This window comes from Gobio gobio (genome assembly GCF_949357685.1).
Source record: "Gobio gobio genome assembly, chromosome: 9".
NCBI classification, from domain to species: Eukaryota; Metazoa; Chordata; class Actinopteri; order Cypriniformes; family Gobionidae; genus Gobio; species Gobio gobio.
The window spans coordinates 12,460,396-12,474,985 of NC_137115.1; the positions used below are offsets into that span (position 1 = coordinate 12,460,396).

At 36.1% G+C, this 14,590-nt stretch overlaps 1 protein-coding gene across 10 annotated transcripts in view; it reads left to right on the forward strand.

Annotated features, from left to right (window-relative positions):
- Positions 1-14,590, forward strand: part of arhgap42b (Rho GTPase activating protein 42b) — a 225,038-nt gene that overhangs the window by 189,023 nt on the left and 21,425 nt on the right. For 4 of the 10 annotated variants that reach the window (XM_079826055.1, XM_079826052.1, XM_079826057.1 and 1 more), the window contains 8 exons: positions 1,274-1,352; positions 2,261-2,300; positions 2,667-2,729; positions 5,471-5,548; positions 8,607-8,691; positions 8,791-8,849; positions 8,980-9,085; positions 14,233-14,392. In XM_079826055.1, the coding sequence (XP_079682181.1) occupies positions 1,274-1,352; positions 2,261-2,300; positions 2,667-2,729; positions 5,471-5,548; positions 8,607-8,691; positions 8,791-8,849; positions 8,980-9,085; positions 14,233-14,392 (670 nt within the window). The remainder of the gene's footprint in view (positions 1-1,273; positions 1,353-2,260; positions 2,301-2,666; positions 2,730-5,470; positions 5,549-8,606; positions 8,692-8,790; positions 8,850-8,979; positions 9,086-14,232; positions 14,393-14,590) is intronic. The other 6 variants (XM_079826058.1, XM_079826056.1, XM_079826061.1 and 3 more) reach the window with 2 other exon arrangements.

Genomic DNA, 14,590 nt, shown 5'->3' on the forward strand with positions numbered 1-14,590 from the left:
TTACACAATGCTTTGGTAGCATTAGCATAAAATAGCACTTGCTGAATGAGGACAGCAATATAACCCAGACAGCAACACAGTGTCAGCCCAGATCTGGGCCACATCTCGTACATGTGGATTCAACACGTACCAGATGTGGGCTGGATATGGGGTGACAATATGTTGCTATGTATGTCTGGTTAATACAACATATATTTGTTCTCAAACTAAGCTCATTCTCCACTCGTCACCATGATGGTAACCCTAAAAAAAATTTAAACAAAAAAACATAACAGAAACTTTTCTAAACTAGCATAACAAATCATTAAACACTACTAAATCTCCCACTTAACATTAATCTTGCACAAAAAAAAACATAATATAACACTTACTCTCCCTTTTGAGTGTCATGGCAAAGCATGCAGGGAAATCCAGCCGAGTTTCAGTTAAGTTTAAATTCTAAATGAAAAGAATCAAGTTCATAAAACTCAAAACAATGGAACAATTCAGATTACTTAAAATGTGTCAGTTTGGAGAACTCAAAAAAAGTTTAAATACTCATAAAAATTTGTTTGATTGAACTAATTTGTTTAATTTGAGTTGGCTCTACTCACACCAATTAATTATTTTGAGCATTAGGGTTTACAGTGGGGTATGAAGCAGGACGCTCCGAAAACTCTTGGGAGCGAATGATAGTGAGAGAGACCTGCGCAGACACAGGTTTATTATGCTGCAGTTGCTTATGCTGTTATTCACTGAAAATCTTTACCCCTACTCTTTCTAGTTCATTGTATGGAAAAGAGCAGTTGAAACATTATGCTAAATATTTCCTTTTGTGTTCCATATAAGGACAAAAATCAAACAGGAGGGGTGAACTATTGCTGACCTCAAACCTAACCTCAACCTGACTTAAAGGGATATAGTTCACCCAAAAATTACAATTCTGTCATAATTTACTGAAAAAAGAAGATATTTTGAGAAATGGAAGTCAATGGTAACCAAAACTGTTTGGTTCCCAGCATTCTTCAAAATATATTCCTTGATGTTTCACGCAGAAAATAAAGTCATACAGGTTTGAAACGACATCAGGGTGAGTATATGATGACAGAATTTTCATTTTTGAGTCAATTGTCGATGATGTTGCGACATTTAATTTGAGTCTAAATCCTTTCATTTAGCTACATGCTTTAGTTTCTTTAAGTATATACGAGCAAAGGCTCTACACAGGAACTATAGTAGGTGAGCAGGATATTTCTAGAGCATGTCAGACTTTAAAGTTCTGCATTGTCTTCAGGCATGGCATTATCACGCTACAAGCGCTATCGGAGTCCAACAGGAGACTCTGGCTGGAAGCTATGGATGGCAAAGAGCCGGTGAGTGCTGGAGAAACTGTCTCCCATGATTGTATATCATTTTGACTTACTTGTCATCATTGCTTCTGTATTGATTCAAGCTTCAGAAGATCCTCATGTTCAGGTATTTTCTTCAAAACATGTAAAAATGGATTCTCTGCTATTTACAGGTATAGTTCACCCAAAAATGAAAATTACCCCATGATTTAGCCATCCTAGGTATATATGACATTCTTCTTTCAGACGTATACAATTGGAGTTATATAAAAAAAATGTCCTGGCTTGTCTAAGCTTTATAATGGCAGTGAATGGGAGCCCAGAATTTGAAGCCCAAAAAAGTGCATCCATCCATTATAAAAGTAATCCATACGGCTCCAGGGGGTTATATAAAGGTCTTCTGAAGCGTAGTGATGCGTTTGTGTAAGAAAAACATCCATATTTAAAACTTTATAAACTAAAATAACTTCTGCCAGACCGCATTCCATATTCAACTTACGGAAAAGGCGTAACTGACATGGCGTCGTATGTAGCGTAAGCATTTTGAACTGCGAGAGTCAGTACACTTTCTTCTTAAGTTGAATATGGAAGGCGGTCTGGCGGAAGCTAGTTATTTTAATTTACAAAGTTTTAAATATGGATATTTTTCTTCACTTACACAAACTCTTTGCTTCAGAAGGCCTTTATTAACCCCCTGGAGCCGTGTGGATTACTTTTTTTTTTGCTTAAAATTTTGGGCCCCCATTCACTGCCATTATAATGCTTGGATTAGCCAGGACATTTTTTTATATAACTCTGATTGTATTCGTCTGAAAGAAGAATGTCATATACAGCTAGGATGGCTTGAATTTTCGGTGAACTATCCCTTTAATTGCTCAACAAGTACTCCACAGTCAAATCAATATAATAAATATAACTTTTCACTCTTTTAGATCTACAATCTTCCCGCTATTCTGAGCAAGAAAGAGGAGAGTACGTATTTAAGTCTCTAAGCAGTGCATTATTTATCATGTGAAGGCTTTATTTTTTTTTACATTTTTCATTTTATTGTATATTATGTCTTGCCTGTTTTTTTGGGGTGTTTTTTCAGAGTGAGCGTAATGTTTGAGTCTGACCTCACATGCTCTCATCAGATTAACTGTGTTTAACAAACACTTTTTCAGATAATGTGTTCTGTTTCCCTTCACTACACCCTTTGTGTCTCTGCTCTCTCATTTCTTTTTACAAGGTCGATAGCATTACATTGAGTACAGCCAGAGTAAGCCGTATCCCCCTGAGTGTGACGCAAGCTAAATCCATCTATTGAACATGTTGTTTCTTTTCACTTGTCTTTTGTAGCATATTTAAATGAGGCTGGCTTTAATTTTGTGAGGAAGTGTATAGAGCTGGTGGAGATTAGAGGTGAGTTTTGTGTTTACTTCCTCTTACCTCATAAGATATTTATTGTGTATAAAGCATTCCATATTTTTCCTTATTGTAATAATAATAATAGAAAAAAATATTATTCCAAAGAAATAATGTTAAATATTTTGTTTCAGTTTCAGTAATCCCTCCCTATGAAAGAAATGTGTGTGTGTGTGTGTGTGTGTGTGTGTGTGTGTGTGTGTGTGTGTGTGTGTGTGTGTGTGTGTGTGTGTGTGTGTGTGTGTGTGTGTGTGTGTGTGTGTGTGTGTGTGTGTGTGTGTGTGTGTGTGTGTGTGTGTGTGTGTGTGTGTGTGTGTGTGTGTGTGTGTGTGTGTGTGTGTGTGTGTGTGTGTGTGTGTGAGTGCATGCGTGCGCATGTGTGTTTTTTTCTACCACTATATTAATACTACTACTAATAATAATAGTAGCAATAGTTGTAATAAATAATGTCATGTTTTAGGAATCTTACCCTATGAAAAAATTACTGTATATATATGTATTTTTTTTTTTTTTAGATTAATAAAAATAATAATCCATAAAAATATGATTTGGAAGCCTTAAAATGCTTTTAAAAGTGATGTTCTTGTCTTGGTCCTGCGCCCCCCTACCCATTATTAGGGGGGGCGGGGGGAGTTAGGACGATTCTAAGGGCCCACGCACTTTTGGGGCCCCCATTGATTGTTTTTTATTAGTAGTAACAGTACTAGTAGTAATGTAATATAAATTATAAATGTATAATCTACCAGAGTAATAAATAAAACATAATTACGTCTTATTTCTGCATTTCCGGCAAAATTACCCCACCCCACCATTCATTGCATGATTCCGTCCTGTGAGATCACATGGTAAACTGTCAAATTAGAGTCTTCGCTTTCGACAAAGAAGCATAAGTCTGGTCATCAAAACTGAGGCTACAGAGGGCAGAGAGAGAGAAAACGGCCCCACTATTACTCACCCAGTTCTTCAAAAAGAAAGGGTATATGTTTATTTGCGGACCTTCCTTTGCTGTAATGTTAGCACTACTTGCATAGCCAACCACTACCTGATAGTCTATTCAATAGGTTATATTTTTCACCACTGAAAATAAAAAGAATGTAATTTTGGCTTTTGTAAATGTGACTTATATAATGCAATTAACGTCAAGTAATCAAAAAAAAAAGGGTAGGTACTAAAAGTTTTCTGTTGATTGATATATTTCACATGGCAGGCTGTGCGTCAAGTATTTGCGGTGTTTTGGTTCATTTTTGTGCATGTGAAAGATGTTCATGGAGACGGAGACAGAAAAGTGTTTTCTTTAGTTTTCAAAGGCTTGTCATTTTTAATGTACACAAATAAAATGACTATAAATAACAGAGTATTAAGTTGTTTCCACTGCTGAGGGAAAAATCCAAGTGAGCGCGCCGGCGCCTCGCACGCGCACATAATGTAAAAATACGGTCAACCGGACATATACAAAGGTCTGCAGGCTTTATGTTCACAGCTGCTGAGCGCGAATTCCAGCGCAATGCTTCAGTTACTGGTCATAAAGTGCGAGACAAGATGTGTAGCTAAACTAAACAGCTGTGTTACGATAAAAGTTTTAAACGAGCGAAACAATCAGTTTGCAAAGACTGTATCAACCAATGCTCAGCTTTGGGAAGGGAAATATTCAGGTCAGGAAGGAGAAGGTGATGGAGATGAGAAGCAGGTAGGCTATTGTGCTTTTTAACACAGATATACATATAATTAAATAGCTGACAACGATTTGGGATCACTATAGGTTGGTTGTATGTTTGGTACTGTAGGGGGCCCAACCTCATATTCTTTCATAGGGCCCAAAATTGCTAGCGGCGCCCCTGTCCCTTGTCACCCATCCGATAAAATGCAGTCTAATTGTCTTACCTGAATATTACTGTTGATTATTATTCAGTGTTTATTATAATTAGGCTATTATTATTTGCAATTTATTTATTATTTGCACTACCATTCAAATGTTTGGGGTCAGTACAATTCTTCGTAAAAGAAACTGATACTTCATTTAGCAAGGATCTATTAAATTGATTCAAAAATAAGTGTAATAATTTGATGTACAATGTTTTAAGCATATTGTTGGTGATGTAGAGGTGTCTTTAAAATTCTCTCTGAGATACCCTGTTGCCCCAAAAGTTAAAGAGATTTGTTACAAAATCCTGTTTAGGATATAGTGTATCCATATTGGAATTTTTACAGAAGATTTTTCAGTTTGTTCCTCCTTTCCTGAAAGGGAAATCTTTTTTACTACTGTGATTTTTTTTCTTCTTCTTCTTCTCAAAATTGTGGGTGAATGAATTGGCTTTCAGTGAAAAATAACCATCTCTTAGTTTTAGAAGATTTCTGTTTTTGAAGAAAATATTGAATCCCCTGTTTAGTGCTGTCCTGATTTACATCTTTAAGTCATGAGTCCATTCCATTTCAAATCTTGCTTTTTTTGGATGTTAGCAAGTGTGGTCTGCCGTATGATATAGGTATCCTCTCTGTCCTGCTTTGTTAATAAACATTTCTATTTTAAATCATTTAAAAGAATTCACATTTCTAATTTCAACATTTCTATTCATCAAAAAGCGTGAAATCCTGACAGTCAGAAATGTGCTAAAACTGACATTAGATGATGTCATTTATATGTCATTTAGTCTCCCTCTCTGGGAATTTACAGAGTGAGTGTGCATGTGAGTTGTGTTTATATATTTGTATATGATCTGTGTGTATGTATTCTCTCTCAGCAGGGCTCAACACTATGGGTTTGTACAGAGTCGGGGGAATAAACTCAAAAGTGCAGAAGCTCATGATCACAGTCTTCTGTAAGTCACTTCACTCTACACAACTAATGCCAATGCGAGAACTAGACACAGAAATGTGTGATTCGGGCCAGGGTCGCAAAAATCCATTGCTGTCAAATGAATTTATTTTGCAGGTTAGCCACATCTGGTGGCTATTAATTTTGTTCTGAAAGATCTCGACAAATGGCTGGAATCAGTACGTCCATAAACACTAAATCAAGTATAAACCATCACAGACCAACTTTAAAAGTCACCATGAAACCAAAATTGACAATTCTTATTTTATAAATGGAATGTGACATTGTTTATTATAAATTATTTCTCTATGCACATTTTGGGTAACACATTAGTTTAGGGTCCAGCTCTCACTATTAACTTGTTGCTTATTAGTATGCATATAACTAGGATATTGGCTTTTCATTAGTACTTATGAAGCACATAGTAATGCCTTATTCTGCATGACCATATTCTACATCACTTAATCCTACCCAATACCTAAACTTACTGTAACTAGCTTACTAACTATTAATAAGCAGTAATTAGGAGTTTATTTAGGCAAAAATCATAGTTAATAGTGAGAATTAGACCCTATGCCTTAGACCTCACATATGCACTGACTTCACAGTCTACCCCCCCCCCCCTTCTTCTATTTCAATTACTGTGCAATATTTAATACTTTTGATAATATTTATAATATTTACCTCTCCTTGTGCACTACTTAATTATATGTTGTTATATTTCTTGCTGGCACTGGAAAAGGAGTTGCTTTTAATCTCATTGTACAGGTGTATAGTGAAAATAAAAGTAATTTCATTTAATCTAATCTAACGTGTGACCTTATTCATATGCTCTCAGAATCTTTAATCAAAAAAAAACCTTCCCCTCCTCCTTACAATGTAATTTCTTCTCTGACGACGAAGACCATGACATGATGACAGCTTCATAAAACCTGTTAAAAACATCTCTGTGTTATTAAAAATATATAGAATAGAATATTATAAAAAATATTGTGGTTTTTACTGAATTAATTATTGAAATATTTTAACATAATATTTTTAGGGCTGAAAAAATTAACGTGTTAGCGCATGCGTTTCATTTTTTAGTTTAACACGTTAAAATGTTTAGCGCAATTAACGCAGCATCTGTTTTTTTCTGTCAACCTTTAGCTGCCATTACATTATATGGCCATGTTCTTATTCATGCAAATGCTTTTAAACCATTCAATCACAAAAAATAACTCAGGCGCACTGTCTGTGTGACACACACTTGACTCATGCGCACAGAAAGCCGCTTTAGACAGCGCTTGAATGCACAAAAACAAACTTATTGTTGAAATATCCTTGTAAGCACAGTATTAAATGAGTTAAATAAAGTCTTAAATGAATGTAAAGAGTTGTGAGAAAATTGATGCATGTCAGATTCACGTCATGTGTGGCAGATCTTAAAGTGACAGCAGCCTAATAAACCCGCTGCTGTGATGACAGTCATTAATGTAAATCAAAGAACAATAGAAAATGAGGAAATCACTTACTGCTCTTGACTGAATAACATTTGTAGCTTAATCAAAATTAATCCGTATTTAATTCATAAACAAAGCCATGAAGACTTAAAGGTGCATTATTAAACTTTTCGGTCCGCTAGAGGTGGCCTATTCAAAACAAAGGCGTAGTTTGATGACGCCAAGTTTGAGCGCAGAATCCTGGGACATGTGGTCTTCACCTCACAGCCGGTGGAAAAGAATCGGGATTGGACTCGGGCAGCAATCATGTTCATGGATGCGATTATTAACATTACTGTAGTATGAAGCAGAGCAGGGCCGAGTGTTGTGGAGCTGAGCAAGGGCGCTGGAGCGATTGTTAATAAGATGAATGCAACACACGCCTCGCAAGCAGCGGGACTTTTATTATGCCACAGTTGCCAGTGCCATTTTCCGCTTTTCCGGTCATGAGTATGAGGTAACACTGCTCTGTTTATCATATTAGATACATTTGAGTGTGTTGAAAATGATGTTATGGCATTACTTTGTGCATTCGCTCGGTGGCTGCTATGACACTTGTTCACACTGCAGTGAGAGTAAAGCGTTTCTGCAAAAAAAAAAACGGAAACCGAGGGGAACACAGATATGACACCATTGACAGGCGCCTCCCTCACACGTCCTGGTTCCTTGGTTAAAATAGCAATTTTCTCACGATTTACAAATAGTTGGAAAGATTTGGGATATTGTAAGTACTCAACTGAACAAAATATTTAACACTGGCCTAGTGGTTTTTGGATATTTTACTGAAAATTTTTTACATAGTGCACCTTTAAGTGTTTGATAACTTTATTCCATTTCTGGGTATATCCTTTTAGACCAGATGTTTAAAATATACTGTCTTTATGTTGTTTCTACATTAATTTTGAGATTAAATTCGAAATTATTACAATATAAAAATATAATAAAAACTTTAATGTTATGTGCGATTAATCACGATTAATTATGGAAAAATGTAGGATTCATTTGTTTTGTTTCGTTTTTTTACCGATTGACAGCACTAACTATTTTATGATTTTTTTTTTTTAAAATAAATCATAAAATCATGCTTTGTATAGGTAAAATTAGGCTTATTTTAGATATTTTTGCATTGCTACATTTTCTGTTAAGCACATTTTCACCTGTAATGAAAAACAAACTCATTATTATTACCATAATAAGGACAAAAAATAAAGATACATTTATTTAGATGGTAGTAATTATTGAACTGCCTTTAAATGTATGCTGATTTCTATGTTTTATGGTTATTTTCTACAGAGAGCATATTTATCATTACTAACCAACTCAACAGGGAGGACAGTGTGCTTAATTTTCTTGAAAATATTGTCACAATGCAAAAAATCTCAAAGGTCCTAAAAATCACCTTAATTTTCTTGCAAAATTGGTTTCTTAATTTGATTTGTTTTGGTGTGAAATATGAAATTCACCCAAATTACTTTTATTTTGGATTAACCGTTTCCATGGGTCATAAATATTTAAAGTTTAATATCACTCCAACATTTGCACACAAACAATGTTGTACATGTGCTCTGGTTTCTCTTACAGCACCCAAAGCTGCGTCAGATATGGATCTGGACCCAGATACATGGGACAACAAGACCATCACCAGCGGCCTCAAGAATTACCTCAGGTTAGTGTGTTCAGGCTGATGTCTCCTAATGGAGATTTAAAATGTTGAATATAACCGAAAGCATTTCTGTGAGATGTTATTCTTGTTTCCACCCACTAGGTGTCTGTCTGACCCGCTCATGACATACAAGCTCCACTCTGACTTCCTCATGGCTGTCAGTAAGTTACAAAGCTATTGAATTACAAGTTAAACATATTTGATTAGATTTTAATACACTTTTTTAGGAGCCTGTTATTTTATAAATGGGTTGAATTTGTGCTCATGGTGTGTTGATCTGTTTCCTTTCAGAATCTGATGATCAGAACTACAGAGTGTGTGCAGTTCACGCACTGGTGCATAAACTACCTGACAAAAACAAAGAGATGCTGGAGATATTAATCAAACATCTACTCAAGTAAGTCTCAGTCCTGAACATTTACATTTAGATTAAAATGTTTACTGTTGAAATGAAAACTTTCCTCTTTCTAAACTCACTTTCTTCTTAGTCTCATGTAATACTTTGAAAGATTTATTTATAGCAAAATGTTATATAAGATGGTTGTTCAGCAGAGTACAGTATGGCCCTGTCCCAAAAGGCACCCTAAACACTTACGGTCTTCCTACGAGTCTGAACTTTCGTGACGTAACGCCACTTTGACTGTCGGGAAGAAATCTGCTATTCAGTGTGAACAGAGCTAGGACCTGTGTTAAAGGGTTAGTTCACCAAAAAAATTTAATTCTGTTATCATTCACTCACCCTCATGTCGCTGTAAACCCATAATGGTGTATTCACACCGGACGCGATTCGCGCGAGTGATTTACATGTTAAGTCAATGCAGAGACGCGAAATGGCATTCTGCGGCGCAATTCGCGTGAATGAGGCAGCGAGATTCGCGCGATTCGCACGATTGAGGCGGCGCGAAGGACGCGAATTGAGCGTTTTGAATGTTCAAATAGGCACTCTTTATATAAATAAACCACAGATTTGAGCTTTAAACAACTACATTATCGACTGAAAAAGTCTTAAAACTACGTTTTGTCACACATTAACAGTAGATTTTAACAAAAAAAAGACATGTAAACACAGCCCATGTCAGCCATTTCTCAACGAGACGAGCTGCTGGCGGAAGCCCCGCCCATGACGCGAATTCGCGTCTGTTGTGCAGTGAATGTCACGCACGATTCGCGCGAGTAAACTCAAAATGTACACGCGCCCACCTTCACGCGATCAGCGCAAATTATTTGCGCGAATCGCGTCCGGTGTGAACGCTACATAAGACTTTCATTCATCTTCGAAACACAAATGAAGATATTTTAATGAAATCGTAGACCTTTCTTTCCCTCCATTGACAGCTATGCAACTGACACTTTGACGCGTCAAAAAGTTCATAAAGAGATCGTAAAACGAATCCATATGAATTGAGCGGTTTAGTCCAAAACTTGATCGCTTTATATGATGAACAGACTGAATTTAAGCTTTTATTTTAGTGCTGTTGATCGATTTTTTTACGAATAAATCACACAATTGTTCTGTAATTAATTGTGATTAAAAATTTCAGCGATTTTAATGTTTTTTAGAGATGCACTGATTGCAATTTTCTTGGCCTATTCCGATTTCCGATTTTTTGTTAATGAGATCGGCCGATACCGATTTTTGCTGATTCCTATTTTCTTTCTAAGAACTATAATTAACAGCATATACAAACAAAAATCCACTTTTTCTTCAAAGCAAATTTTTTTATTTATTATAAAATAAATTATTAAACATTACAAAAGGATCTTCTCTCACTTAAACAACTCTCAAAAAATAAGTGTTCTGTGCCTGGAAAGATGTAGAAATAACAAATAACTGAAAATCAGTTGCTTTATGAAACAAAACATAAATTGACCTTTTTCTCTTTTTTACTTGTCTTTACAAAAGTCAAAAGATCCTATGAATGAACAAACATGAAGTGTACAATACTCCTCCCAATAATAGTTCAGTAATTGGGTAATAAATGTTGCCAGCTAGGGATGTCACGGCACCAAAATTCCAGTAGTCGGTACTAATACCATAAAAATGTTACGGTACTCTGTACCTATTTCGGTACCACAGCTTAATGTTTTTTATATATATATATATATTTTTTATATATATTTTTTTATTTAACCATTTAAAAAAAAACATTTATTAAGTTTATTATTTATGATGATAATCATTATAAGTAAATAATACATAATCATTTAAAGGCTGTATGCTGTTTAAAAGTAAACATTGTTTATAAAAAAGATCAAGTGAAAAATAATCAACCATCTAGGCATAATTTTTATTACTAGTAGAGACGTATTATTATTACATAGAGACGGCGCTAAATCTACTGTAGGCTACAACAGTAGCCCTATTTATTCTGTCAATTACATTTTTTTTAAACTGAACGTTTATTTTGACGGGTTGCCGTGAAGTGACGGTTTATGAGTTCGGCTGGTCATCCAGCGCCATGAAGTCAATTAATTTCTTTGGAATTGCTTTGGTCTTTTCGCTGCTTATACCAAGGAAAGATAGGAGAAGCTGCTGACCTGTGGCTGGCTCGGAGCTCTGGCCAGCTTTAGCCGTTTTACCTTTACTACCTTCTTCAAACTGGGCATGTTCCGCGGGGTGATGGAGTTTTAAGTGTCTAATTAGGTTTGTCGTGTTGTGCGCTTTCCTGGTGGTTCCCCGAGGTTTATTTTAACCTTACAAGTTTTACAAATGGCATAATTAGTGTCTTCTTCGCTCACAGTAAAAAACGTCCATGCCAATGACATGTTTTTATGCGGCTGTGAGCGCAAGTGCGGCTATGACGTCAACGTCGTGGCCGCGCTCGTGCTCACAGCATGTAGACGGATCGGTTCAAAATCGGAGACACGTGAGAGAAAATGCAGAAAATCGGCCAATTCCGATCCCTGGCCGATAAATCGGTGCATCTCTAATGTTTTTATATATATATAATTTGGGGTGTCGCAATATTGGCGATAACCGTGATATTCAAAGCACGAAATATCGACATCTTAATTTAGGGTGTGACAATATACCAGTATTGGCGATAACCACAATATTTAAAATTAATAGGACTCTTATGATAACATGACACGTAAATGCTCCAGTGTCCCAAGTCCGACTTTTTTTTTCTTCCTCCCTATTACACAATGTTGCAGCCATAAAAATAGTTCAGCTTTGTTTTTAAAGTCAAAGTAGGTATATTTCGTTTAGTTTTTTTATTAAGTTAATTTAGAAAAAATGTTTGGAGCAAGTTTTGTTTGTTAAATTAAAGTATTTGTTTTTTAAAGTAACGACCAAGCAGCCAGCGGAAGACCACTGTTTGACCACTGAGTTATCCACATGTTTGATCAATTTAGCCTCTCAAATCAACACTTGACTTGTCTTGCCTATAATAAAATCCATAGATATAAAACACTTCAAGCATATCACAATGTTAGTTTAGACGTTTACTATCACCACCACAGTAAAAACGCATTTTTGACAAGCTAAGACGATGCTGCTCGCAGCTCGCCGTGCTCGCAAACGAAACGGGCTATACAATCTAAACTAATAAACAAAATAAAAATAAAAAAATATGCAGTTTGTCTTACCTTGCACCTCTCTGCCAAAATGAATATAAATCCGATCTTCAATTCCCGCGCTATAGGCTATGCAAATTCAGGTCACGTCAACGAAAGCAAAAGATTCGAGCTGCATTTTATTTATCAGCTAATTTCAAGATCAAAGACCGTGATAGGAGAAAGAGCGACCTAAGCACTGGTAAGAGCATTTAGTCTCATTAGTTTTAATGAAGATTATTGTGTTTTTGAGCATCTGAGACTTGGGCTACTTTCAGTTTCACTGGCTGCCGTAGGCTAGGCGGTAATGCGTGTTGCAGACAGTAGCGCCAACTGTGTCGTATATAGCCCACATATGGCTCCCACACGTTTATTTTTAACAATTTGCCATGTGTAAAATGTTTATATGTGGTTTAAACAATCAGACGCTTTCTGTGAATGCAGACCACCTTCTGAATTTATTTGTTTGAGTGATCGGATTTAAATCCGCCTCGAAAGAATTTCGGAAGACATTTACTCCTGATCTCTTCACAATATGATAGATATCTGATGAGAGAAAACGAATGAAGTGAACAGGTGTAAAAAGGCCATAACTCTTGCAGCTGCGCTGAAGGAACGCTCGCTGCTGGTGCTGGCGGGTACTCTGAACACCAGTCGACGGTCGCAGTAGGGCTGGGCGATATGGCCTAAAAAAAATCCTTTATTTACGATTTAAATTGATTTTTTTCCCCCTCCTACTTAAAAAATTTCCAGATAACAAAGAAACTGAAACAATCATAATGTAACGCTAGCCCAAAGAAATGACGGATGCTGCATTGTTGTAATATTTTGAATGCGTTAAACATTCTCATGTTCATTCTCGTCTGTTACACATCACATTTGAGCTTCCGCAAGAACCAATGAGGTTAATTATTGTGTGTTACGCATCACATTTGAGCTTCCCCAAGAACCAATCAGGTTCATTCGCGTCTGTTACACATAACATTTGAGCTTTCGTAAGAATGAATCAGGTTAATTATTGTGTTATGCATCACATTTCAGCTTCCGCAAGAACCAATGAGGTTTGTTTGCATGCGTCAAGCAAGTTCGGTTGAGCTTCTGTTTATGTTCACTGATCAATTTTTATATGTGAGTACAAGCCTAAATCCAATCTGTTCTTCATATAAAGCAATCAAGTCTCTTCAGAAAATTAGGACTAAACCGTCCGAGTCATATGGATTAGTTTTATGATCTTTTTATGAATTTTTTTAATCAAACTGGTAGTTGCATGGACTGTCAACGAAGGGCCAGAAATCTCTTGTATTTCATATAAAATATCTTATTTTGTGTTCCTGAGAATAAACAAAAGTCTTACGGGTTTGGAATGACATGAGAGTGAGTAAATAATGACATAATTAAAATTTTTGAGTGAACTAACCCTTTATTATTGGAAAAGCTTTCCAGTGCTGGAGAGATGTTAGAGAGCGTGAAGGCCTGAAAATGGAGGCAGAGGTTACTTTGTTTCTGCTCGATACATGAGTAACTTTTGTTTTTTGCTATGTTTCACAAGATGTGCTGATGTTCTATGCTGTTATTGTAGAATCACAGCTGATTCCTCCACAGTTGCATGTGCTGTCCAATGCACTAGCTGTTATTCTTTGCCTGTGTTGTATAGCGTGCCATTTTTCGGGGGTGGAGCGATTAGGGGGATCGGAGCAAATTGGGTGTTTCTTTTGGGTATAGTTTTGTTTGTTTGGGTGTCTATTTCAAATATCAACAGTGTTTCTCAGAAATTGCTTACTGCACCTTAACCAACAAAACTTTCTTAGTCAGTGACCTTCACCATTTAAAATTTAGTGGTAAACAGCATGTCCACTAGGTACTAACCAGCATAGCCCAATCTGATCCAGCTAGTATGTTTTTGTTGGTGTAAGCGGATTTTGTGGGATAACTTTTATTTGAAGTTTGATATTGGTTAAAGGATTTGATTGACACTTGTTCCTGCAGTGTGTCCACTCACAGTGAGAGTAACATGATGACGGTGTCCAATCTGGGAGTGATCTTCGGCCCTACGCTCATGCGCTCACAAGAGGAAACCGTTGCCGCCATGATGAACATCAAATTTCAAAACATTGTGGTAGAAATCCTCATCGAAAATTTTGAAAAGGTGAGTAACATCAAAGATAATTCACAACAATCTCCTGTAAAAAAAAAAAAAAATGCTTTTATATCATATCTATATATAACTGTAAACTACCATTCAAAAGTAAGGTTTATTTTGCTCACTAACGCTGCATTTATTTGATCAAAATACAAAGTTTCCATAATATTTTACAATATTACTGTTTTTAATGTTTTCTATTTA